The 26,058-nt window shown below is 54.9% G+C and overlaps 1 protein-coding gene across 4 annotated transcripts in view; it reads right to left on the reverse strand.

Annotated features, from left to right (window-relative positions):
- The window catches only part of SH2B3 (SH2B adaptor protein 3), a 37,685-nt gene extending 11,894 nt beyond the window's left edge, over positions 1–25,791 (reverse strand). For 3 of the 4 annotated variants that reach the window (XM_018061251.1, XM_018061250.1, XM_018061248.1), the window contains exons 1-2: positions 25,384–25,791; positions 14,670–15,470 (exon numbers count right to left, since the gene is read on the reverse strand). In XM_018061251.1, coding sequence (XP_017916740.1) covers positions 14,670–15,443 — 774 coding nt within the window. In that variant the 5' untranslated portion in view covers positions 15,444–15,470; positions 25,384–25,791. Of the gene's footprint in view, positions 1–14,669; positions 15,908–25,383 lie in introns of those variants that run through there. The other variant, XM_018061249.1, reaches the window with a different exon arrangement.

The following is a 26,058-nucleotide window of genomic DNA, read 5'->3' on the forward strand; positions in this document are numbered from 1 at the left end:
AAGCCGACGATAGAGATGGAGGAATGGGAGCCCTGACCGGCAAAATTCAGTTGTCCCCAGCCATGGAGAGGAGCCAAGTGGAGCTGGGGCTCAGACCCTTGTCTATGTAGTCCCCAAGCCCACAGCACCGCTGCCATCCAGCTCACACACCACCAGGCCTGATCCAAACTGCTGGTCTCAGCAGAGAAAACCTCTCCTTCAGGGAGCCTTCTCTGATCACTGCGTTGTGGTCAGTGCAACTCCCGTGCCTCTCCCGCGGCACGGGTCTTATCAGAGCAGGCCATAATTTCCTGATGGTGCCGCTGCCCGCACCATCTGACTGGGAGTTCCTCTGGGGGTGGGGACAGGGCACCAAGCCTTGTTTCCAGCTGGGGCCCAGCACCAGGTCCAGCCTGGAGGAGCTCGAGAGAGAGTCTGTCAGATCAATGGGTGAGGGTAGATGCCTGGGGCCCCAGCCCTCAGATGTCTAGGAAGCAGAGGCAGATGTGGAGGTGTGGTGAGTTATCTCACCCCCTTGTTCCCCTGCTCCCTTGGGGGCAAACTGAAGGCAATGAGCTCAACAAATGTTTAGCTGAACTACAGGGCGCAGGTCATTTCCTTCCTCTGTCCCCAACCGGGGGGACACAGACACACACACACACCCTTTGAATGCTTGCTCCCAGCCACTTTTTCTCCACGTGGCCCTGAGCCAATCACTTCACTTGTCTGTGCTTTTGTTCCCTCATCTGTAAAATGGAGGCGGTGATGAGGCACATGCCTGGGGCTTCTGTATGTGCAACCTGTCAGTTGCCTGGAGTACACAGGAGTCTCCCAGGTCTCCTCCTTGGTCTGGCCCTGTTGTCTCAAGCTTCCGTCTCCCCATAAGAGAGCAGGAAAGGGATGGGAGATGCTTCTATAAAAGCCACAAAGATCAAGTCGGCTTCCCCTTTCTGGCAAGTGAGAGCCCACCGGTGCCAGAGGCAGAGCTTTTCCCGAGCCGGCACTGACATAGGGACATATATGCCCCCCACCAATATAACAACCCTGCCCAGAGTCCCCATCATTTCGCCTCCCTCCCCTGGGCAGGTGGCACCCCTAGATCACACCCTTAGTGACCAAGCATGAGTGTGGGGGCCTGTGCCCCCTCTACTTCTGGACCCGGAGAGGCCCCAAGAAGGCCCTGTAGGAGGGGTAACTAGCTAGAGGTATTGAGAAAGACATGGGCTGGAAAGTGAAAGTGAAGTCACTCAGTCGTGTCGGACTCTTTGTGACCCCATGGCCGGTAGCCTACCAGGCTTCTTGGTTCATGGGATTTTCCAGGCAAGAATACTGGAGTGGGTTACCATTTCCTTCTCCAGGAGATCTTCCTGACCCAGGGATTAAACCCAGGTCTCCAGCATTGTAGGCAGATGCTTTACCATCTAAGCCACCAGGAAACATGGGCTGGAGGCTTGTCTAAAGCCCCACCTGCAGTGAGCTCCCCTGCAAGCCTGTAAGGTCCCCTCCACATGTCAGAAATGCAGACTCACAGTGACACGGACATAAAGCCCCCTCTCAGAGAGACGGAGACCACCCCACACACAGAATCACAGTGACAGGGACACAAAGCCCCTCTCAGATGCTGGAGCAACCTGCCTTCCAGAGACAGAGATCCCCATGGAGAGAGAGTGCTCCCCCCCACCCAAATATGCACAGAACCAGTCTGGGATCCCCCTGACAGCCATCCAAACCCTGAGATGCGGCTGTCCAGCTTCATACTGAGTGGCCAAGTGTGGAGATGGGCATGCACTTCTACTCTTAGGCTAGCCTTGGGGAACCACCCAGGACTGGTGGTGAGGGAGTGGCCTGTGGCTGAAGAGAGCCCACTCCTGGAAGCCACCCTCCCCACACCCCCTCATGGGCATGGATGTGCTAGGGAACCGAGGTGCTTATGGGCCTTTGGGCATCTCACCAGCTGACCTTGCCTGCCTCCCCCCTCAGGGTGACAGCGGTCCACCCATGACCTGGCCTGGGGAGGCCTGTCCTGGGATGGGGCCTTGCAGAGGTGGGAACGGAGGGGCCAGCGCCACACCGTCACAAGCCAGGCTGCAGGCTGCACCTTTCCTCGGCACCACTCCTGGCCAAAACTTCCAGCAGAGTAGAACCAACCACTTTCCAGACCATGGAGCTGCTCAGTGGCTAGCCTGCATCAGCTCCCCTCTGTCAGTTTCCTGCTGGAGGACAGAGGAGGGTCTCTGGGAGTACCAAGCCGGCACCTAGGCCTGGGCCCACTGGGGGCCCCGTCAGAAGCCCCCTGCACCCCGCCCCTTGCCGGCTGCAAACCAGCTGCCACCAGCCCACGCACTGAGCGACTACTTCCTGCTCCAAGCATCCCGCCAGGATTACTCCCTGCCCTACATGGCTGCGGAGCCGCAAAACCCCTGCACCCTGTCCCCATCCACCTTCACGCCGACTGCCTTCCTCACGCGGTGCCCCTCTGGCCGCCACAAGGCCAGGACACCTGGGCCTGGAACACCCGGGCTGTGTCAGCCCCCAGACAAAGGGGAAGCCGTGGCTCCCAGAGGCCCCACCACCCACCCAAGCCCCGAGCAGGAGGGTCCCACCTGGCGTGCCACCAGGCACTGCCCCAGGTCTTCCCACTGCATGGGAGGGTGTGCTCTGTGTTCTTGGGAAAGCAGAGGGGACCCAGAGCTGGCTGGCCACCCCCCAGGGCCTTTTGCGCTGTGCCTGCCTCCTAGCCCCGTGGTGGAGCCAGCTAGGTGGGGGAAGCCCCTTACCCCAGCAGCACAGCCCTTAGCTGCACCCTGGGGCCCCTGTCAGCTCTACGCCTGGCGAGGGTGGAAAAAGATGTGGTTAAGCAACAACAAATAACCTCTGTCACCGGCCTCTGATAGGGGCGTGCACTGGAGGGAGGGGGGCTCGTCACCACCAAGATCCCCAAAAGCCCCGGACGGTGGCTACCGCCTGCCTTCGAAGAATGATGATTCAGAATAAGAGGTGAAAGCGAGGACCTCTGGGGCTCAAGGGGGCTGTAGGGCTGCCGGGGAGGCTCAGAGTCAGCTGAGCAGAGCCTCAGGCCAGGCTGACGGGGAACCAGGGCACCAGCCAGGAGCCCCAGAGTCGGCGGGGCCCACTGAGGCCGCAGTCTCCACCCTTCCCAGCTCGGTCTGCCAAGAGTTCTTGTCATTATCCTCAGCCCATGTTCAGTGATATGCCTTGACACACAGCATCTCACTGACACCAAAGAACAACAGGAAATTGCACCAGCCACAAAGAATAAAAGCCAGTTGGATTAAATAATTAAATGTGAAACATAAAACCGAGACAAAACTGGAATAAAAGAACCTGAATAATTATCTGATCCCAGCCCTAAGCACAAAAAGCAAAGAACAAAATCATGAAGGAAAAAAATCAACCATATGTCACTGCCCAGACTTAAAAACCCTCATAGTCTGAGAAGCTCAGAACCAGTTGAAAAGTCAAATAGCAAAGGAAATATGTGCAGTGTGTGATAGCACCAGGGTCCATGTAAAGAGCTCCTGCAGGTTAGCAGGGAAGAGGCAGGCAGTGCAAGAGAGGCACACACAGAGTTAATGGCCTGTAAGTCACAGAAAATGTCTACAGCCAAGAAACATAAGAGACAGTCAAAATCCGCGGAGACAGAAACCAGGGTTAATGGCTGCTCAGGGCTGGGAAGCAACACTAACAGGTACTGGGTTTCTGAGTGAGGTGATGAAACAAGGTGATGCAATGTTCTGGAATTAGACAGTGGTGATGGCTGCATACACAGTGAATATGCTAAAAACAACGAATTGCACTCTAACATGGTGAATTTTATGCCATGTGGAGTATATCTCAAAGTTCTTTAAAAAGAGAAATGGTCCATTCCATTCATAATCAGGACAAGATAACCACTTCACCTGGTAGTTGGCAAACATTTTTAAAATAAGCACTACTGTTTGAAGATATTTAAATGAGTATAGCTTTTCTAGAAGGCTCTTTGGAAAGGATGTATCAGAAGCATTAGAAATAGCTCGTGAGCACATGAAAAGATGCTCAACCTCATTAGCCATCAGGGAAATGTAAATCAAAACCATTCAACTATTCAAAACCATTGTAGGAGGACTACAATCAAAAACAGCTATAGTAAAAAGTGTCGGTGAGGATGTGAAGAAGTTACAGCCTTCATACATTACTGGTGGGAATATAAAATAGCGCAGTACTCTGGAAAACAGTTTAGCAGCTCCTCAAAATGTTTAAAGGGAGTTACATTTCATCCAACAATTCTACTCCTAGGTACATACCCAGGGAAAAAAAGAAATACATCCACACAAAAACTTAACTCACAAATGTCTGCAGCAGCACTTCTCATAATCACCCGAAAGTGAAGACAACCTAATGTCCATCCACTGAGAAATGGACATACAAAATGCCATCTAGCCATACAATGGAAAATCACTGGGCAATAAAAAGGGACAAACTGCTGACACGAGCTCCAACATGGACAAGCCTTGAACACATGCTGCTGAGTGAAAGGCGACAGTCATGGAAGACCACACACTGTCTGGTTCCATGTACATGGAAAGAACAGACTAAGCCAACCCAGGGAGACAGAAGAGACGAGCGACTCCCTGGGGCCGGGGGAGCGGAGGGATGAGAAGTGATTGCTGACGGCTACAAGGTGTCTTTTGGAGATGAGTGGTGGTGAGATGAGAAAGTGGCCTTTAAACCATGGAGACAGTTGTACAACCCTGTAGATATACTAAAAACCACTGTACCCTTTTAAACAGGTTAATTTTATAATCTGTAAACTATATCTCAATAAAGCTTTAAGAGAAAACACATGAGAAGTGCTCCTGAAGCCTTCCAGCCAGCACTTCCCCTCTAGGAACGTAGCCTAAGAAGTAATCAGAGATGGGCAGCAAGACTGATGTACAAGATGTTTGTCACAAGGTATCTACTTAAGCAAAAAAATTAGAAATGGTTGAAACAGGAGTCTGGATAATCACAGATAAATATATCATGGCCTATGTAAATGAAATATTGTGCAGCCATTATTTTAAGACATTCTTTAAAATTTGTTAAGAAAACATAAAAACATTCGAGACACGTTAAGTGGAAAAAAAAAAAGGGAGGATGAGTGTGTCAGTCCCATGAGGGCTTGGGGTTTTGTCCAAAAGTTTCTGCCTGTTTCTAGCATGCTGGGCACACGGAAGGGGCTCCCTCTATAACTACTGAATGAAGAATTAGTGAATGCTGATGGAGCTGCAATTTGGGGGGAAAGCTCAAGAAATACAAGAGAGGACAGAGACGTCAACTGGGATTGAAATGCTCGTTTTCTCTGGGTAGTTGAATCATGGGTGGTTTTTCGGTGACTGTTCTATCATTTCTGCCCTGAGCTTTACTAATTGAAAAAACAAAACCAGAAACACCAGGAACTCAAACGTGAGGGCCCTCGGTAAGGTAGACAGTTTCCTAGATTACATGGAGATCTGAAAAGAGACACGGTCTGTCCTCCCGTTCCAGACGGTTCCCTGGAGAGAGGTTCTCTCTCCGTGCTGTGGACTTCAGACTGGGCCGCAGTCAGGATTCGCATCCGGCCCGGGAAGGTGGGGGGGGGTGGTCAGACACAGGGAGGGAGGACCTAGAGACCAGGTCTCGCCGTGCTGGCCCCTGCCCCTATCCGCCGTCATCCACTGGTTCCAGAGACTGAGCAGTCAGTGGGGTCCATCGCCCGAGGACACCGGTGGCCTCCACCCTAGCTCGGAGGGGAGAGAGAAAAAGGGGTGTGGGCCCCAGAAAGGAAGCTGAGGCGGCCCCTCCTGCCTTGGGGAAGGAAGCTACCCCGCCCCCACCCCAGTGAGGGCCAGCGCTCAGAACCAGAGATCTCTGCTCTGCATTTTGGTTTCCTTTTCCATTCACAAAGAAGTGGGTGGGGGATTTCCAGCAGGCCCAACTGGCTATCCGTGCTGTCCGATTTGCCCAGGGAGGGCCACTGGGAGTGGCAGCCAGGTGGTGGCCTATCCCAGGGAGGGCCTCTGGGGACCCAGCTCGGGGGTCTGTGACTTCCCACGCAGGAAGCCTCTTCCACTGCCCCTCAGGGAGGAAACACCTCACACCTCGTGCCAGGCCCTCCAGGAGCCAGGTTTTGACTCAATCACCCAGCGAGGGCAGGACTGACATCCCATTCTCCAGAATGGGAAACCGAAGCCAAAACAGGCCAGGTTTTCAGCCCAAAGCCATATAACAAGGACGCAAGAGCCACGATCTGAACCCAAACCTGTCCTTGTGCCCTGCCCCCTGGCCACCAAGTCCACAGAGCAGACTCCACAGTTCTGCGTCTCCACACATGGTCCCCCAACAAAGGAAAACCAAAGAGCAACTTCCAAGAAGCTGGCAACAGCCACAGGCCAGAGGAGCAAGGGGATGAGGGGATGATAAATGACTGTCATTCGCCGCCCTCCCCCTGATGGATTCAGGGGCACTTTCCAGTCTCGGGATTCACAGAATTTGAGCTGAAAGGAAGCACACCGATACCATCTGCCCGTGGTTTCAGCGTGGTTGGGGGTTTCTTCTAAGCGGCAAAGTACTTTTCAAAAAATGATGTTACACAAAACCCCAATAAGGGGCAGACAGGGCGGCTGTGTGTGCGGTTGGGGGCCCCACAGGAGCCCTGCCTACCACCACCCCTTCCTTCCTTCCCCCACCAGCCCTGGAAGGCCCGGATCAAGCCCTTTGGTTGCCCGTTTCATAGCTCAGAGAGGCACGGGGAATCACCTGGGTCACAGCAGTCCCGGCAGAGCGAGGACAGAAACCCCATCTCACCCAGAAGCCTTTGATACCTGGTCCTCCTGGGAAGGTGGGACTGGGGATGCACTCGCCTTCTACACGCCTTTCTCCCCAGGGATCATCGGGGTTCTGTCTGGGCCCACGAGGGTCTGCTGGGCTGCAGTGGGTGGTCTCTGTGCCCGTTAGGGGGTCAACACAAGCCCTGACCTTGGCAGGCCCACAGCAGACTGCATCCTTGCTCTTCCACCTGCCAGCTGTGTGGCCCTGGGCAAGTCTCTCTACCTCTCCATGCCTGTTTCCTCTTAACAGTGTCCTCCCTGTCCCCACCTGCCAGTGTTTGTGGTGGTTGCATGGGATGTGTCGAATGCAGCGCCCACCGTGCTGAAAGTAACTAGTAACAAGTAGCAGCTGCAGCAGCTAAGCCTGGCTGAGACCCCCTGCATGGGGTCAGCTCTCGCCGCCACAGGGACAGCGGTTGTTTCACCATGGCCCTGCTGTGGGTGCCACCACTCAGCTCTTTGTACTTGAGGAAAATGAGGCACCGAGAGAGCCAAGTGCCCCTCCCGAGGCTGCGCAGTGCAGAAGGGCATGGACGGGACTCGGGCCCAGGTCTGTCCGAGCCCCCAGGAGGCTGCCCCTCCCGCCCACATGGCCGCTTCCTGCCCAGCCCTCCTCTTCCTCCTCGCACTCCTGCCTCCGAGAGGAAACCGCCGGGGACCGGACGTCCCTCTCTCTCTGCTTCCTCTTTCCCACACTCGGGCACGGGCTCTGGGCTCAGCCCCCAGGGTCCAGCGGTGGCTCCTTCTGCATCTTGGGGCCTCAGTTTCCCCACCTAGGAGGCAGGCAAAGCGAAGTCAGGGGAGTTTGAGGGGCTAGTTGGGCAATGCCCTCACCCCCAGGCTGCGCTCAGACTCAGCCCCTTCATCATCTAGGCTGCTCGCCAGGAGCACCGACTGCTCCCAGCCAGGTCCCCCGCCCACCCAGTCAGCACCTGCAGGATCCACAGCTCACGGCACGTATGGGCGCCAGGACCACCCCCATTTTACAGATGAGGAAACTGAGGCCCTGTCACTTAGCTCAGAAGCAGCAGAGGAGGAACGACTCTGAACCACACTGCCCGATGGCCCTCAGCCACCCTAAGGACCAGTCGGTCCAGCCACTGCCAACTGACCCACTTCCTCTTGGGGCTACAAGGGCTGGCAGTGCAGGAGGGAGCTCAGGGCTGTGGGCCGAATCCCCTAGGATCCCCCACCTCCTTCCTCAACCGCTTCTCTGGGCTGAGCAGCAGAGGCCAACAGCAGGGCAGAGGGACCCAGGGGAGTCCGGGCCTCAATGTGCCCAGCTGTAAACTGGTGGCACTGGACAAGATGGCCATGGGGAACCTTTTCAGGTCTGAAAACTCAAAACAGACCCCACCCCACCCCACCAACCCCCACCCACCCAGGTAGGGCCCCTGGCTAAATACCACCAGCTCCACCACCCATGATAACAGTAAATCCTCTGGAGACTCACTGGGCACCAGGTGCAGCCCAAATGCCCAATTCCCATCCCGTCTCCGATGCTCTGAGCTGTGCGACTGTGGACGAGTCACCTCCCCTCTCCTGAACTCAATTTCCCCATCTGTGATATCGGGGTAATCGCTGCAGCCCCCTCACAGGGCTGCTGTGAGGGGTAAATGAAGCCCAGACAGTCAAGTGCTTAGTATATAACAAGTGCCAAACAGATGCTGCCTAAAAGGGCGTTTTTCAACAGCACCTACTATTAACAAGTCCATCAGTACTCCCACAGTACAAATGAGAGAAACTGAGGCTCAGCCCTCAGACCGGGCAAAGCTGGCCAGACTCTGAGATCCCCTCAGCCAAACCAGGCCTGGACATGTGGGGAAACTGAGACTGGAAACAGCAAAGAGCTGGCCCTCAGGCCATGGCCCGCCCAAATGCGCTCCACTGAAAATGGATTCCAGCTCCTAGGAGAGCCCTGCCCCCCAGGCTAGCCAACCCCAACCCCTGTAATTGCTCCCTGACCTTGGGACCCACCCCTCACCCCAGTCAGGTTCTCCGTCCGCAGGGGCCAGGCTGGGGTGCACTCCAAGTGAGCCTGGCCCAGCACTGCCAAATCCACCAATTCATATGAGAAACCAGAAGTTGGGCTCTTATAGGAAACCTCTCCATTTTATGGTTTGTAAATACTGGCAATCAGTCCATCTTTCTTGTTTGTAACTGCCGAGCAGGATGGCACATCTTAGGCCTGGCCTGGCCAGGAGCTGGTGCCCTGCACCCCATGGCTGGAGGGGGGCCGTTCAACAGTGTGGCTGGGGGCTCAGGAGTAGGGACCCTTGGGAACAGGGTTCAGATCTCCTTAGCAGCATGAGCCTGAGTTTCTTTGCCTCTCCCGGCCTTGGTTTTCCTACCTGTCAAATGGGCCGATAAGCTTGACCTCATGGGAAGGACTTGAGGGTCAAGTGTTTAGGGCAATTCCTGGTGAGTGGTAATGGTTACTTAAGGAAACAGACTGCTTCCTCAGCAACCCCCAGCCTGAGCTCAGAGATGCCTAAGGGGAGGGAGATGCCACAGAACAAGAGGGTCTTCTAGGAGAAGAATCATGCCACATTCTCCCAGACACCGGAAGACCACAGGCAGCCCCAGAGGGTTTCTCTAGCCCATTCCCACTGCTGAGCAGGTGTCACACCCGCTTCTGGCCCTAAATCCTTCACATGCTCCCACTGCTCTCAGTGTGAAACCTAAAATCCTCACAGTGCTCCCTCAGGCCCCGCCCAACCCAGCCCGGTCACCTTTCCAGCCTCACTCCTCCCTTCTGCCCTCTACTCCAGCCCCTGGCTGCCTGGCTGTTCCTCCAAGTCTCCTGGTTCATGCCCACCCGAGGGCCTTCCCACTTGCCGTTTCCTCAGCATGGGACTCCTTCACCCAATCTTCCAGGAGTGGCACCTTCGATCATCCCAGATGTCACTTCCCACCAAGGGGCCTCTGATGACCACCCCCCAGGGACAATCCCCAGCCTCCCCTGAGGGCCGGCACACAGAAGGAAGGGTTGTCCCGCCCCCCTCCCCCCCCCCCCCACCTGCAGTGATGCCACTGAAACTAGACTTTAGACTTTGGACTTTGGGAATGAACTATGCTTGGCTCCTCCCACCCCCTCTGAACATCCACTGCAGCAGCCTGTGGCCTCCGCTTACACACCGCCTGTAATGGCTGGCTCCCTCCCACCACAGCCCTCACGGTGACCCTTGAGCCCTGGCTGCTGCTATCACGCCTACTTTACAGACAACTAGACTGAGGCTGTGAGTGGAGAATTGACCGGCCCAGGGTCAGAGGCACTGGTCAGAGGCGGAGCTCTGACACAACTCCAGGGGAGGCACACCCATGAGCTGCCGACCACCCAGCCTCAGACTTCCGGGGGGAAGGAGGGGTGCACGCCCCGAGTGATGTCCCTGGGCAGTGCCCTCTCTCACTTCTTGTCCTCCAAGCCTCTTCTGCCTGAGCACCATCCAAGTGACAGAGCTCAGGTGTGAATCCAGAGCTCAAGCCTTTGCTGTCACACCCTCCTTTGCCTTTCTTGACTTTTTTTCAGCTGCCCCGGCATGTGAGATCTTAGTTCACCTGCCAGAGATGGAAGCTGTGCCCTCTGCACTGGAACCCACAGAGTCTTAACCATTGGACCATCAGGGAAGTCACTGCCTTTGTTTAAAGTTGCTCCCATAGGGGTGGAGTGGGGAGAGAGGCTCAAGAGGGAGCTGATATATGTATAATTATGGCTGATTTGTGTCGTATGGCAGAGAGCAAGACAACATTGTAAAACAACTTTCTTCCAATTAAAAAATAAATCAAGAAGTTGCTCCCATAGACAACTCCAGGGTCAGAGGTCAAGGCTACCCACTAGGCAGGCACACTCAAGACTTCTAGTCTAGGTATCTTCAGCCTAGACTGGATGCTCCAAGTCACTCCAGGAAACATTCAGAAGAGCCCCAGGCTGTTCTAATCCCGAAGGGAAGCTGTCAGCAGCGGACAGAGCTAGAACCTGCTCAGACACCCTGTGGAGGGGGTGAGAGATACCCCACCAGGGCTCCTTACTTTGTGGGGGACACCCCAGGTCACACAGCAACTACCAAGCCTATGAAAGAGGCCCAGGTGGCCTGGGGGGAGGGGCGAGCCCAGGACCCAGCTGCCACCCCCAGGTCCACTTCTCCGGGGCCAGACACCACTTCTGAGCCCTAAGGACTCTGACAGGTGCTCTGACCCTGGGCTCCTGAAGAACAGGAGCCTTGATCGTGCATCCCAGCCAGACAGCAAGGGCCCAAAGCAGTAAATAAATCTGCACTGACTTATTACCAAATAATAAGTCCCCAAATCATTTCACTACCACGACAACCACAACAACCAGAAACACCAAGCCTTCCCTGTGCTGGGCGCTCAGCAAAGGCGCCCTCCCAAGTAACACAACAGCCACGCAAAGTGCGAACTCTGAGCAGCTCAGCTCGATAGAGGAGGAAGCTGAGGCCCAGAGAGGTGACAGCACCTGCCTAAGGATCTGCAGCTGAGAACGAAGCTAATTCATTGTTTGAACTTGGGTCTGCCTGACTCCTGGCGCTGGGTTTTCTAAGACGGTTTGTTTTAAGAAGCAGCAGTTCTTAAAAGTTTTACAGGGAATCGCACGTTATCATGCAGGTAAGACCATGTATCTGGGATGTTATTTGCTTTTCATGGTGTCAGAGCCTTGATACTTTTTAAAACAATGAGTAAAAGTTTTTATCTGCACTTTCCAACAGCTTCATGTTACATTTGGAATAAAATACTAACTCCACAGGACCTCCTCCCCTGAGAGCCATCTTCCCCTTCTGTGACCCCACCACGTTTCTGTGCTTCTTTCTTCAAAACATGCAAAATGCTTTCCCATCTCCGTGCCTTTTCCCTATGCTCTTCCCGAAACCCAGCGATTCTTATCTCAGTAAGAGCTTAGTTCAGGGACTTCCCCGGTGGTCCAATGGTTAAGAATCTGCCTGCTAATGCAGGGGATGTGGGTTCGATTCCTGGTCTGTGAACCAAGATCCCACATGCCACAGGGCAACTAACCCCGTGCACCACAACTACTGAGACCACGCACTCTGGAGTCTGAGTGCCTCAACCAGAGAGGCCCACTCACTGTAACAAAGACCCAGTGCAGCCGAAAAAAAGGTCTCAGTTCCAAAGTCACCTCCTCAGTGGCAGCCCAGTGGTTAGGACTCCATGCTTCCTCTAATGAGGGTGCAGGGGTTCAATCTCTGGTTGTGGAACTAAGATTCCCACAAGCCTCACAGCACAGTTGGGAAACAAAAGAAAAGTTACCTCAAGATTCAAAGTTAAACTTTGGTGATTAAGACAGTGTGGTGTTGGCATAAGGACAGACACACAGGCCAATGAACAGAAGGTCCAGGAGCACACAGATGGATGCTAGATTCAGGTTGACAGTAGCATCACATGCGATCCAATGGGAAAAAGAGGGTCACATCAGCATGCAGCACCAGAACCGGAAGAGCTGTGACCCCTACCTCACACCGTAATTCAGGATGGATCTTGTGAAGGCCTGTCAAGATGATTCGGCCCAAACAATAAAGCTTTTAGAAGAAACGACAAGAAAGAGCTTCATGACCCTTGGCAGGCAAAGATTCCCTTAATGGGACAGGAAAAGCACTAACCATAAACGAAAGCAATCGATAAACTTTAGCCTACATTAAAATCAAGAACTTAGGTTCACAAAAGGATTCCATTAAAAGAGTAAAAAGATAAGCACAGTGCAGAAGATATACGGACAAAGAAAGTGCCTTCAGGGTATATAAAGACTATAAATCAATAAGAAACAGACAGACAACTCAATAAAAATGACAAACACTTGAAAAAAGAGCCAGTCCCAATGGCCAATAATCACATGATAAGGTACTTAATTTCATGGGTCATCAGGGAAATACAAATTAAAGCCGCAATTTGAGATACCAGTATACATCCACTGAAGAGAAGAAAAAAAGACTCATACACTGCTGATGAGGATGCAAAACTGTGCTGTCAATTTGGAAAAAAATTTAGAAGTTTCTTACAAAGTTAAACCTGCACTTTCCATATGACCTAGCACTTCTAGGAATCTACCAAAGGGAAATGGAAGCATATGTCCAGACAAAGACCTCAGAACAAATTTCATTACAGCATGATTTGTAAAAGTCCCAAAGCAGAAACAATCCAAATATCCACCAATCGGTAAACGGATAAACAAACTGAAGGACATCCATACAACAGACTGGATTTACTCAGCCATAAAAAGAAACAAACTCTAGGGCATCCAAGAGCATGAGCGAATGTCCAGAATATACTGGGTGAAAGAAGCCAGACATAAAAACCAACGTAATGTGCAATTCCGGTCTTCCTAGGTTGCCCTAGTGGTAACCCGCCTGCCAAGGCAGGTTAGATGTAACAGATGTGGGTTCTATCCCTGGGTCAGAAAGATCCCCTGGAGGAGAGCATGGCAACCCACTGCAGTATTCCTGCCTAGAGAATCCCATGGACGAGCCTGGCAGGCTGCAGTCCATGGGGTCCCACAGAGTCAGACACAACTGAAGCGACTTAGCATGCACACACAGACTGTGTGATTCCATTTATATGAAGGTCAAAAGGGAGAAATGCAATCCAGAGGGGCATGAGTCAATGTGGGGGGTGCTGATGTGGAAGAGGTGTGAGGGAGCCCCCCAGGGCACTGGGCGTACAAACACAGAGATCCTTGTGAGGTTTCAGACGCACTTCACACGGCTCAGCATGTGAGTATGACTTCACAGTGAAGTCTAAAAAGGAAAGGTACTTCACACAAGCGGCTTCCTTGACAACATCCCATCCCACCCCCCAAATTAGGACCTCCTCCCAGAGGTTCCATTTCTCTCTTTCAGAACACAAGTTACAATTTATAATTCCAAGTTCATTGGTCATTTTACTCCTTCAATAGCCCTACCAGGACACCAGCTTCCCCAGCAACTAGTGCTGAGCAGTTGCTCAACAAGTATTTTTTGAATGAATGAATAATTGTTGGTCTCCTCCACCCTGACGGTGACCCCCCCAGGGCTGGGATCTGCTTTGCTCACTCTCTAGACTAAGGGCCTAGGACATAACAGAACCACAAAAAGAAGGGAATTTAAAGGCCACAGGATCCCATCAGCTTGACACATCTGGTCAAAGATGCAGTCCTGCAGGTGTCCAGACGACAACGACCCTTCAGCCTCAACTGCACCACTGGAATTGTGTCCCAAAAGACAAAAAAAAAAAAAAAATCTAAACTTCAAAGAAAGTAAGACATTCACAAAGCATGGAAGGCCTCTAAGGAATTCCACCACAGTTTTTAACTCCTTAGGAGAAATCCTATTTGTCAGGGTCAACCGGGGTCAGGCTTTTCAGGACCCTGACCCAGGCTGCCACCGGCCCACATGATGCCCATCTATGGTGTCCCTGGATATTCTACAAAATCCCTGACCAGTGCTGCTGAAAACCGCCAAGGCCGCTGGAAACGAGGCTGAAGAACCATTCATCACAGCCAAGAGGTACCTAAGAACACATGACGACTACACTGAACTTGGTGTCCTGAGGCAGAAAAGGGACCTCAGGGGAAAACCAGGGGAATCCAAAGGACCCTCAGAGTCCAGTTAACAGTCATGTTCCAACGTTTATTCCTTAATTATACGACGAATGTGCACGGCATTGTAACAAAGAAACATGAAGCAAAACTGAGTGTGGCGTCTAAGGGAGCTCTGTACTATCTAAAAATGGGAAATGATTCTCTGAGGGAACAGTTCACTTTTTAAAAGTCCCCTGGGCACTGTGCGGCCTTCTGCTGGGAAAGTGTCACCACCCGGAGCCACGTGCGCGGGGTCTTACCTTGGGCGGGTCGAAGAGCTCGAGCAGGCGGTCTGCGCCGTCGGGGCCCGCGCGCCGCAGCGCCAGCCGCCCCCGCTGCCAGCGCGCCCCGCTATCCATGGAGGCCTCGTCGGCCAGGCTGTACCGCAGCGTCGCCTCCTTGAGGGCCTCGGGCGGCGGCTCCCGGGCCAGGCTCCAGGGCAGGAGCTTCCTGGCCAGGCCGGGCCTGGCCGGGGCCTCGCCGGCCTCCCCGTTGGTGGCGACGGGGCCCGCGGGCAGCTCGCCGGCCGAGCGGTGGCGGAAGATGTGGCGCAGGCTGTGGCGCAGGTGCTGGAACGAGCAGGTGGCGGCCGGCCGCGGCGGGGCCAGCTCCTCGGAGCTGCGGGCCTTGGGCAGGCCGGGGGCGGGGGCGGCGGAGCTGGCGCCCGGCTCGGCGGGGGCCGCCTCGGCCTTGGCCGGGGACCCGCGGCCCGTCTCACGGTAGTCGCGCACGGGGGCGGCGGGGGCGGCCCGGGGTGCCGGCGGCCCGGGCGCCCGGCCCTCGCGCACTTCGCGGCAGAAGTAGCGCTGGAAGAGGTCGGTGAACTGCAGCGACACGAGCTCGGCGCGCAGCGGCGCGTGGTGCGGGTGCTCGCGGGCGAAGAGCCAGTACTGCCGGGCCAGCTCCCGGGCCGCGGCCACCGCGTGCAGCTCGCAGAACTCGCTCCAGCCCCGCGGGGACGGGGCGGCCGCCGCCGAGGTGGAGGCCGAGGACGCAGACGAGGCCGAGGAGGACTGCAGGGTGGGCCCGTTCATGGCGGAGACCGAGGTGGAGCGGCCAGGCTGAAAGACACGGTGGGGAGTGCGCGACAGAGGAGGGAGTGGACGGCTGGGCAGACCACCACAATACCACCGCCAGAGATGCTGGTCACCAGGCACTACCTCAAAAAGCGAAAATTTCCTTAATACTCAGTGCTGGTGAAGATACCAAAATGAGCACTCCCCTACAATGTTGCCGGTACTGGGGGAGTACAGCCTTTTGGGCCGGCAGCTTGGGAGGATCATTTTCAGACCTAGTAATTCCCCTTGTAAGTATTCAAGAGAAACAGTTTCCCACCTGAGCAGAGAGACATGTACAGGACAATCCCCTTCCAGGTGCTTCCTGCCCCAACATTTATAATAGGGAAAAAGTGCTGTGCTTAGTTGCTCAGTCTTGTGAGACTCTTTGCAACCCCATGGATTGCAGCCTGCCTGTCTCCTCTGTCCATGGGATTTCCCAGGCAAGAATACTGGAATGGGTTGCCATTCCCTTCTCCAGGGGATCTTCCTAACCCAGGGATCGAACCCAGGTGTCCCACATCACAGGCTGATTCTTTACTGTTTGAGCCAGGGAAAGGGTAAATTCAACCTAAGGGCTTCCTAGGTGGCTCAGTGGTAAAGAATCCTCCTTCCAATGCAGCAGTTGGGAAGATCCCCTGGAGAAGAAATGGCAACCCACTCCAATATTCTTGTCTGGGAAATCCCACAGACAGAGGAGCCTGGTACGCTACAGTCTATGGAGTCACAAAGAGTCGCACACGACTGAGCAACTAAACAATGAATACAACCTAAATGCCTATCAGTCAGAGACTGGTGAAACAAACTGTGATACATCTGCAAGCCAGAATGTGCTACAGCATATTCCAAAAGGAAGAAGATCTATGCTACCATCTTGGGAAGTCTCCAGGGCACAGCATTAAGGGGAAAAGCAAACCACTTATCAATAGAAACCATTCATGATCCCATTTACAAGAACATACAAAGCAAAACTACAAATTCTATGTGTACATAAATGTATTTAAGTGATGGGCAAGAAAGATGTGGCTGCAGCAAACCCATGCAGCAATAGTAGTGACCTGTGGGAAAGAGTCAGAAGTTGGGGTGCAAGAGGGGAAGTAACCAAGAAAGATTTACTTGTCTCTAGAAAATCTGGTTAAGAACATGGCGCCTGGAGCCTAGATTCAAATCCCACTGCTTACGAGTTGTTACCCTGGTTTGTGATGTCTTTCTTCCTTGCTTGCCCCATCTGTAAAATGGGGACCATGTTGCACCTACCTCCTAGAAGTGTTATGAGGATTCACTGAATTAAATGGAAAGGCTTTGGAACCTACAGAAAGCCTAATAAGTCTTGTAATCAATGTTACAATAAGAGTATATTACTGGTGTCAATAAAAATAAACATAAAAAGATGAAAAGGAATAAATTAACAAGACTCATAAGGGGTACAAAGGTACTTCCTGCTCTGATGGGGGAATGTTGCGACAGGTGACCCTTGCCTGTTCATCGCAACTGGGGCTCCTACACAATTGAAGTGCAGAAGCCCCCTACCCTCTGCTGTCCACGGTGCTGAACCCTGCCCCTCTCTCGTTACCATCAGTACTGTCCTTCCTTCCAACTGAGCCAGGTTGGGCCTGGGCCCCTGCTGAGGACCACATACTCATGGATGTCTACTCACCCCACCCTGATATTACCGAGGACTTACTGTGTGCCTGGCACTGTGCTAGGCCCTAGGGATACAGGAGCAAACCAGAGAGACAGAAATTCCTGTTCTCCTGGAGCTACATTATATACAGACACAGAAAAGTACTGGCTTTGTGCCTCTCATCAGACCTCTCTGAACCCTAGTTTCTTCATCTGTCAAATGGGGAGCAGCACAGTATCCACCTTCTAAGACCTTGAAAGGAGTCCTTGTAAGGGGTCTCAAGGTAAGACTCTGAACCTAGAAACTGGGGTTCTTTCTGCCCCACCCCATTCTACATCTCCAGGTCCTGGTGGTGACCCTGCAGCTGATCACAGCAGCATAGCCCAGAAGGCATGGAGTGGGTGCCACTGCTTCAGCTGGGAGGGTGCTGTGCACACACTTGACGACTTTGCACATTACAGGGCCCTTGGCAGCTACACAGTAGGCACTTTGTACACAGTGGGCAGAAGGGAAGGAAGAGGGGCCACATGTGTCCTTGGCCACCACACTCCAAGAAAACCACCCTGTCGCTGAAGGAGAGGGTTTTACCTGAAAGTATGGGTGACCTCTCCTTGGCTAACCCCTTGGCCACAGCACACCTTGACACAGCACTGTGCTCACAGGTTGGGAAACCAGATTCCAGACCCGAGCGCCTGTCCCATCCACGAGACCCTGTGTGGTTGGCCCTCACACTGGCTGCTGCTGGGCCACTGCATCAGGTGTCCCTGTGCCCTGCCTGCTCCCAAGCTGCTTCCAGTCTTACTCGGAAGCCTTCCTTGAGCTCACTGGTGACTGAGTCCTGAACTTGTCTTTCCGCGCACATGCTCTCATTCAATCACTGTGATTATTTAATGAGTGACTCTCTCCCCCACCAGACTGTGAACTCCACAATGCCAGGAGCCACTTCCAGCTCCAACCCCAAGTCCTAGCATGCAGCAGGAGCCCAATAAACACCTGCTGAATGAATGAAGGTAGGAATACAAGAAGCTGGCTGGATTTGCAACCTCTGGCTCCTCCAGCAGGTGTGTGGTGGCCAGCATTCACTGATGAGCACTTCTTGCTGGGCCAACCCACTGCCTAGGCACCCAGGCCTGTCCCTTTGTCTGGAACACCTGACCCTGTCTGCCCCTGTACATCAGAGACCTAAAGCCCAGCTGCAGGACCAACCCTGGGAAGAGCCTTCTCGGAACAGCTGTGTCCACTGCAAGCTCCCTCACCACTCAGGCAGGGGCCAGCAGCCCTCCTCACTGGGCCCCCTACTCCAGTTCCCCACAGGAAGAGTGGTGTGTACTCAATACTTGCTAAACATCAGGCATTTTTCTAACTGCTTTTGCAAAACATTAACTTTCCCAGGCTTAACAACAGCACTAGCAGGTAGGGTCAATAATTGCTCCCATTTTACAGGTGGTTAAACTGAAGCACAGAGCTCCCATGGCTAGCGATCAATGCAAACCCCACACAGAAGCCCCCCACAAAACACCTGATCAGTGCCTAAATGCACACCACAAGGAAGACTTACTGCCCAGTGAATGATTATCCAGAGGAGAAGAAAAAAGGCCTCACTCAGGTCTTCCTGGTGGTTCAGACAGTAAAGCATCTGCCTACAATGCAGGAGACCCAGGTTCGATCCCTGGGTCGGGAAGATCCCCTGGAAAAGGAAATGGCAACCCACTCAAGTACTCTTGCCTGGAAAATCCCATGGACGGAGGAGCCTGCTAGGCTACAGTCCATGGGGTCGCAGAGTCAGACATGACTGAGTGACTTCACTCACTCTGGTCCTGCTGGAGTCAGGAGGCCTCAGCGACTCTGAACAAGAGGTTGGAAAATAGCCACAGGGTGAAAATTTTAAAAACAACAATAAATGACGCTATTTCACGCTACGTGCCCTGCTCTGTGCTAAATACTTTGCATTTTTTCACTTGTTCATTCCCCATCGGCAGGGGCAGTCCCAGCATTATGCCCATTTGATGGATGAGAAAGCCAAGGTGGGGGAGGAATGGTCTGTCCAGGGTCACAAGGCGCATGAGGGGCACAGCTGGGATTAAAAGCCTGTTCAGTTGCTGGGAGCACCAGCTATAGTGAGCAACACTGCTCACCGTCCACCTCCCTCAGCATCTGCCCCCAGCAGCCAAGGGCCACGGCACTCCGGCCCACTCCATGGGGCATGTCAGAACAGCCAACTCCAGAAATGCTAAAGTTGCATGAAGTGGTGAATTCCCAGGGTTGAGGCAGGCTGCTGTTTGACAGTCATACTCTTACAATCATGCCCCTGACCTTCATGGACTGACAGAAACCCACAATGAGCCACAAATGAGCTCTCCACGGTGGAGATACCAACCAAATCTGGGTTCACATCCTCATTCTGCCACTTCCTCACTGTGTGCTGCAGAAGAGAGGGCTCCCCTCCCCATCTGTAAAATGGGTTCATGTTTTTCTCTGGACATTCACTAGGAGCATTCTAAGAACTGATATCTGTGGGGTCCTCAGCACAGGGCTCAAGGAACAAGTGGCTGCTGCTGTTGTTACTGTTCGAAAAGAGGGGTGCCAGCTCCAGAGAATGTCAGACCCGCCTGCTGTAAGAAGCCACAGGGAGAGTCTCACAGGCTTCACTGGCTGGGCCAGGAAGGGGGCAGGGCAGGGGGGGTGGGTCACAGGAGTCTGAACACAAGGCCTTCTCAGGGGAGAAGCATTGCTTAGGCAGCTCCGGCAGGAGCTCTGGGCAGGAAGCCACCAGCCAGAGCACTCAGCTGTGGCCTGTGTTGGGGAGGGGGCCACGCCTGGGAGCTTTCCTGGCCAGGGCAGGCAGCCAGGCCACAGGAAGGTGGTCCCCTCTTTGGGCCCTGGCCCAGGAGGTAGCATTTACTGAGTGTTTACTATGTGCCAGACACAGAGGAAGAGCAACTGATCAGATCACGCCAACCCTGGGAACAGGGCCTAGAAGCTCTTGGCAGGAAAAGCAACTACTAATCACCTGTGGGTTCCCAGGAGTCCCCCAGGCTTCAGCTAGCAGGTATGAGGAGAGGGGTCTTTGGGGCATTTTTTCCCCCTCCAATCCCCTCCCCACCCATGGGAGCATCTGGGAATCTGGGCAACCAAAGGGATGAATAGCCGTCACAGAGGGCCTGCAAGTCCGGGGGGTCCCTCCCACCTCCTCATCCAGGGCTTTGAGGACAGCGAGTTCTGCTGGATAAGGAAGTAGGGGTCCAAGATCTCCCCAAATCCCCCAGCAGGGTAAGGGACAAGGATGAGGCAACAAGAAGAGAGAGATCGGATTGCATCCTGGCACCCCACCCACCAATTCCCCACTGCACACCACAGAGGTGGGGGCAGCTACCTTTGTGCCCATACTGGGGCTCATGTCACGGGGGAGGGGAGGTGGGTCTGCCTTTCAGGCCCCCAAGTTTAAAACCAGAGTGTCCACAGCATCCCTGCTAAGGGCAACCTGGTGAGGTTAGCCAGTGCTTGGCGGTGACCCTTTGTTAAGGCAGATAGCAATGCATCCTACACCAAGCCTCAGGACCCCAGAGACTGAGGCTCAAAAGCCTCTCCTCTGTCCAATCACCCCGGGTAATAATGGAATCCGGGAAAGCTAATATTTCCTGCTTCATTATCAGGCCCAGGTGCAGAGAAGGCCCTTACCCACCTGTGGGAATTTCACCTGCCAAGGCTCAGGGAGAATATTTTAAATTGTGTCAAGTGAACTTAAAATGAGCCAGTTCAGAGCCTCCATCCACACCCAGGTCTACAGCTCACAGATGTTTGGGCAGGAAGTCTTACACCTTCTGAGGAAGACACCTCCTCCAAGGAGCCCTCCAGGTTCATTCCAGGCTCCTGGAAGCATTTCTGCCTTTCCTGCCTGCAGCACCGACTTTCTTCAGGAGCCCAGATCCCCCCTGTTCAAGAAGGCCCAGAGAGTTGAGGGGATTCCAACACACGGCCTGGCAGGAGGCCCACTGCCCTTTCACACCACTCATGCTGGGTCAGACTGTGGAGGAACCTATGGGAGGTTCAGAGCAGAGGTTCTGGGGCCCTAGGGAGGCTGAGAAGTGGGGTCTCTCCTAGACCACTGGGCAGCCAGGGAGCCCCGAGGTATTCTCTCTGGGGTCGCTGAGTGCCCAAGGACATTCATCACACCAGCGCAGTCTGCCAGAACAGGAAATGTCCTCTGGCTTCCTCTGCCCCCACCCCCGCCTGACACCCCGGCCAACAGCCCAGCTAGGCTTCGGGAGGTGGGGAGAGCCAGGCCCATGCCCCGCCCCCAAGAATAGGCAGAACTCTCTAAGCCACCCCCATCCCAGGACAGGACTTCTTCCTTTAAATGTCCCTGGGTGGAGAGAGATGGCAGGGCAGCCTGTCAGCTCCACGTGTCCCAAGGCCCCCAGACGGTGTTGCCTCTTCAGGATATCAGGACGGGAGCTCTCAAGCCCTCCCGCTCCTGTGCACCTCTCTCCACATTCATCACCCTCTCTGGGACTCTCCTCCAGTGACACGACAGGAGTGCCAGCTCTCAAAGGACCGATTTTGTGCCAAAGGCCCTCTTTTGCGTCCACCTCCCCTAATCGCATTTCCAGGCCCCCAGCCCCTCAAGGCCACAGCCTCCCCCTCAGGCGCCCTGTGAGTCTGCTCCTGATGAGCCGGGCACAGACTTCCTCCCTCCCAGGCCTCCCTGGGGACATGCAGGGCAGTGGCAGGCTCTCCCCTCCTACACCCCAGCCAGCGGGGTGGGGGCCCACATCCGGGCAGGCCCCCAGGGGCTCCATTGCCTGGTTCATGAGGAAGCCTGCAGCCCGGCCCCCCTAGCCGACCCCTGACAGGGTGGCGTGGGAGGAAAAATCTTCCAGCCATCTGCTCAGCTGCTGGGTTTCCGGACAGGGCGGAGCCAGGGGACACCAGGAGGACTTGCTCTCCTGGGGAAGTGCCCCTTGCCCCTGTGGTCAGGAAGGATGCTGGACTGAGCAGCCCAGGGGTGACCATTGGGACCCCAGAGTCCCCACCAAAGAATGCTGGTCGTCCAGGTTTCTGGGCCCAAGTCAGTGGGTGTCCAGCTGTGGTTTGGACCTGCCCAGTCCCCAAGGGACCTCAGGCCCCGGAAGCCAGGGAGCTGGGGCACAGAGCTCCTGGGTCCAATTAGGCCTGACTCAGCCCATGACCCTAGCTGAGTCACTTCCCCTGGGCAGCCTACTGGCCTCAGTTTCCTCAGGGAGGGCGGGCAGCTGGGAAAAGGGTCTGTCTGGGAACAAGCCAACTTGTATTACACCTCTGGACTCTGAGACAGGCTTCTTTCGTCTGCCAGATGGAAGGAACTTCCTGTTCTGCTCCGCCAAAGATGCTGACCACCCCACAGCCCCCAGGGGACCATTTTCCCAGGAAACCTGGCAATTAAGTGCCAGTCTCCCTCTCAGGCATTAACAGCAGTAGCTCTTATTAAGCACTGACTGCATGCCAGGCACTGTGCCTGCCTCTTCTCAAAACAACCCTATTAGTGCTCTCATTCATAGATGAGGAAATACACAGCTCAGAGAGGTTAAGGGACAAGCCCAAGGTCACACAGCCACAGCAATTATACTCAACACAGTGGGAGTCCCTACTCTCTGCCAGGCTCATACCCTTCACATATGAACTCACATATAGGATCATATACCCAAGAGAAGCTGGAACCCCCATTGGGCAGTTGAGGTCCAGAGAGGTCAGGTAACTTGTCCAAGGCTTCACAGCTAGAAGCTGGCAAAGCTCAGATTTGGTTCTAAAACCCATGCTGCTACTGGGAGAAGCAAGAACTGAACAGAGAAGTCCTCTCATTTGAATAACAACAATAACAACAACAGTGTCCACTATTAATTGAGTGCCAAGGCCAGCACTGAGTGCCCTATGTGCTCTGTCTCTCCCACTCAGGGTGGGCAGTGCGGGAGAAGGGCAGCTGGAAGGTCCCTCCAAGTGCCTCCATCACTGCCCCCTCTGCCCCCGAGGAAGCTCTGTCCAGGAGGCGGCACAGCCAGACCCAGACACCCAACGGCGCCTACAGGCTGAACCCCTGCAGGGCCCCCCAGCACCTCCCGGGCCCAGGCTACTGCTGTATTGCAGTAGTTCTACAGGTACGAATTTGTGTTAGAAAGTTCCCTTTAATGGAGAAGGATCAAGCCCAGGATTCAAAAGAAGGGGGGAAGGGAAGGAGAAGAAAAACAAGGCACACACAGCAAGATAACAACAATCTCTTCCTTATTACTATTCTTCCTCCTGACCAAGCCATTCTAAACACTTCACGAATTCACTCATTTATGGTTCCAATGACCCTAAAGAAGTAGGTACTAATATCACACCCATTTGACAGATGAAGAAACTGAGGTGGGGCCACAGAGCCGGGATCCACCAACATCTCACCCTGTCCAGGAACTCCAGAATTCTCCTCCCAGAACTCAGGAAACCCCAGAGCTGCTCGCGCAGGTGGTGCTCAAGGGATGCTGATGAACAAACATTCCACAGCCAGTAACAATAACACTAATGATGGTAATGAGGAAAATCACCACCACCTGTAATTGAACCTTTCCATGCCAGGCTCATTATATGCCTACCGCAAACCTATTATTACCTCATTTCACACAGGGGGAAACCAAGGCTTACAAGTGTCACTTGCCCATGCCCTCGGCTGGGAAAAAGCAGTGGGGGTATGGAACCTAAGCTTCCACGACCCTCCTCTGTCACTGCTGAGCCCCTGAAGGAACTCAGACCCCAGAAGCTGATTCTTTAGTCCAGCCCCTTCCCAGCTGGCTCCTCCACGGCCCACAGAGACTCACACGAGTTCTAGGAATGTTCACCCTTTGGCTCCAAAGGATTTTCCCTCCCAGAGGGGGGTTGTGGGAAAAAGCTCAGAAAAAGTGTATTAAAAACCCATCCAACTTCCCCAACGGGCCCTGGCCTCTCATCTGCTGACCCCAGCCTGACAAAGGGTCTCAGTCCGCTTTCCCCCTCCTACAGCTGGGTCTCTGGGCCCCAGGGGGCCTCCAGGGCTGTTTCCGTTCTGGCAGCCAGGTCAGTGATGGGAAATTCAGACACAGCTCGCACCCACAACTCTGGAGATGCATGTGCCCACCGCCCTGGCAGGGGCCCTAGGGATTGGACTGTAAATGGGAACGGACTGGCTGCCCCAGCTGAGCAGGGCAGCTACTGGGTGTCGGAGGAAGCTCATCTCCCAGGGCAGATCTCCACCCCTCCTGCTCCCAAAGCTGGTTCTTGGCCATCCAGACTTCGTTTTGCCAGGCCCTCTGTTCAGAAACCCCCCTCCTGGAGCCCAATTTCACTTCCTCCCACTCAGTCCGGCCTGGCCATTCCCCTCGATGGAGGCCTCCAGCTGCAGGCAGTGAACTCCTTACCTACATCATTGTGGCCCCGGGAATGGGGAAGAGAAACAGGAGAATGAGGAAACTCAAGGAAAAAAAGTGGAATGGCAGGCAGGCCCCCCTCCCCAGTTCCTCAAATGCAGTCCCACTGTCCCAAAAACCCCCAGGAACAGAATGAGGGAAGGGAGGGGATTTCTGCACCAGGCATTAAGGGCCTCTGAAATACCTTTCAGCCCTGCTGACCTATTAGGCCAATGACTTGTGTCCCTGTTTATTTTGGGGTGGAAGGATTCCCCTGCAGCCCCATGTCCAGGGTGGGAAAGTACCAGTCCAAAGAGAATTGAGCTCTGAAAGCCCTAACCCTTTTGAACCCCCTGATTCTGCAGCATGGGGGCGCCTGGGCCACCCCACCTCCCTAAGGCAGAGAATGGGGAGAGGGGTTTCTGGAATGCTGGGGGTGGGGGGTGCTGAGTGCTATCCTCTTAGCCACATGGCCTGGCCTGGGAGAGTAGGGAGAGGCCTGTGCCCCACTCCAAGAGGACGCTTCCATTCTCACGGGCTCAATTTGACTACTTTCACTTTCAAGGTACCAAAGCAGTGACCCCCAGCCCCTCCTCTCTAGGCACAAATGGACTGGCTAGGCTACAGTAAGAGGCAGCTGGGAGTATTAGCCAAACCCTCTCCCAGCGCCTCCCCCACTGCCTCAGCTACCCCCACTACATCCCCAACACGTGTGTGGGTGTCGCAGGAGCTGGGGAACGGTCACCCCTGAATACCCTCACCTGAGTGAGCAGCAGGACAATATTTTAGGCAGTTGCGGGAGTGCGCAGACACTGGGCAGAACGGGACACGGGGCCTCCCCGTCCCCCATTGAAGCCGTCCCAGCCCCGGAGGAGGAGAGCGCTGGGAAAGGCGTGCTTACCTGAGAGAGATGGGGTCCGGACCCGGCCGGCCCATGGCGTCGCGCGCCCCCGGCCCCCCGAAATCCCGAGGGGGCGGGCGGGCCCCCGCCCCGGGCGCGTTCTCTCCCGCGCGCCGGCTCCTGGCTCGCGGCTCGCTCGAGCGGGGCTCAGGCAGGAAACCCGGGCTCGGAAAATGGCCAGCGCCTCATCATTTCCGCCGCCAGCGCTTGACAGTTGCGGGAGGATGCGCCTCCGGGCCGGCACCGGGGAAACTTTGCTGTCTCCGACGTCGCCACCGCGGGCCGCGACAGTCCGGGCGGGCGGCCGGGCGGAGGCGGTGGCCCGAGCCCATGCCGCCCCTCGCCGTTATGTAAAGAGGAACCGGCTGTGCTAGCAGAGCCCGGCGGGGGAGGGCGGCTACGAGAGGGGCGGGGCCGGGGAGGGGCCGGGCCACGCGAAACCCCGCCCCCGGCCCGCCCGCGAGCCGGACTCGGCCGAAGGCGGAGGGGGGGCGGGAAAAACAGGGCTCGAGGGCGGGGCTGGTCCATGCCCCGCCCACCAGCCCGATTTCTCCGCAACTGACCGAGTCCTGGGGTCTCAATCGCAAGCCCGGAGAGGCGGGCCCTTGTGAAACCACGCCCACAGCTCGCCCACCCGATGGCGTATCGCACAGCCTAAAGTAGGGAACGAACGGC

The sequence above is a fragment of the Capra hircus genome, chromosome 17 (genome assembly GCF_001704415.2).
Source record: "Capra hircus breed San Clemente chromosome 17, ASM170441v1, whole genome shotgun sequence".
In the NCBI taxonomy this organism is placed as follows: domain Eukaryota; kingdom Metazoa; phylum Chordata; class Mammalia; order Artiodactyla; family Bovidae; genus Capra; species Capra hircus.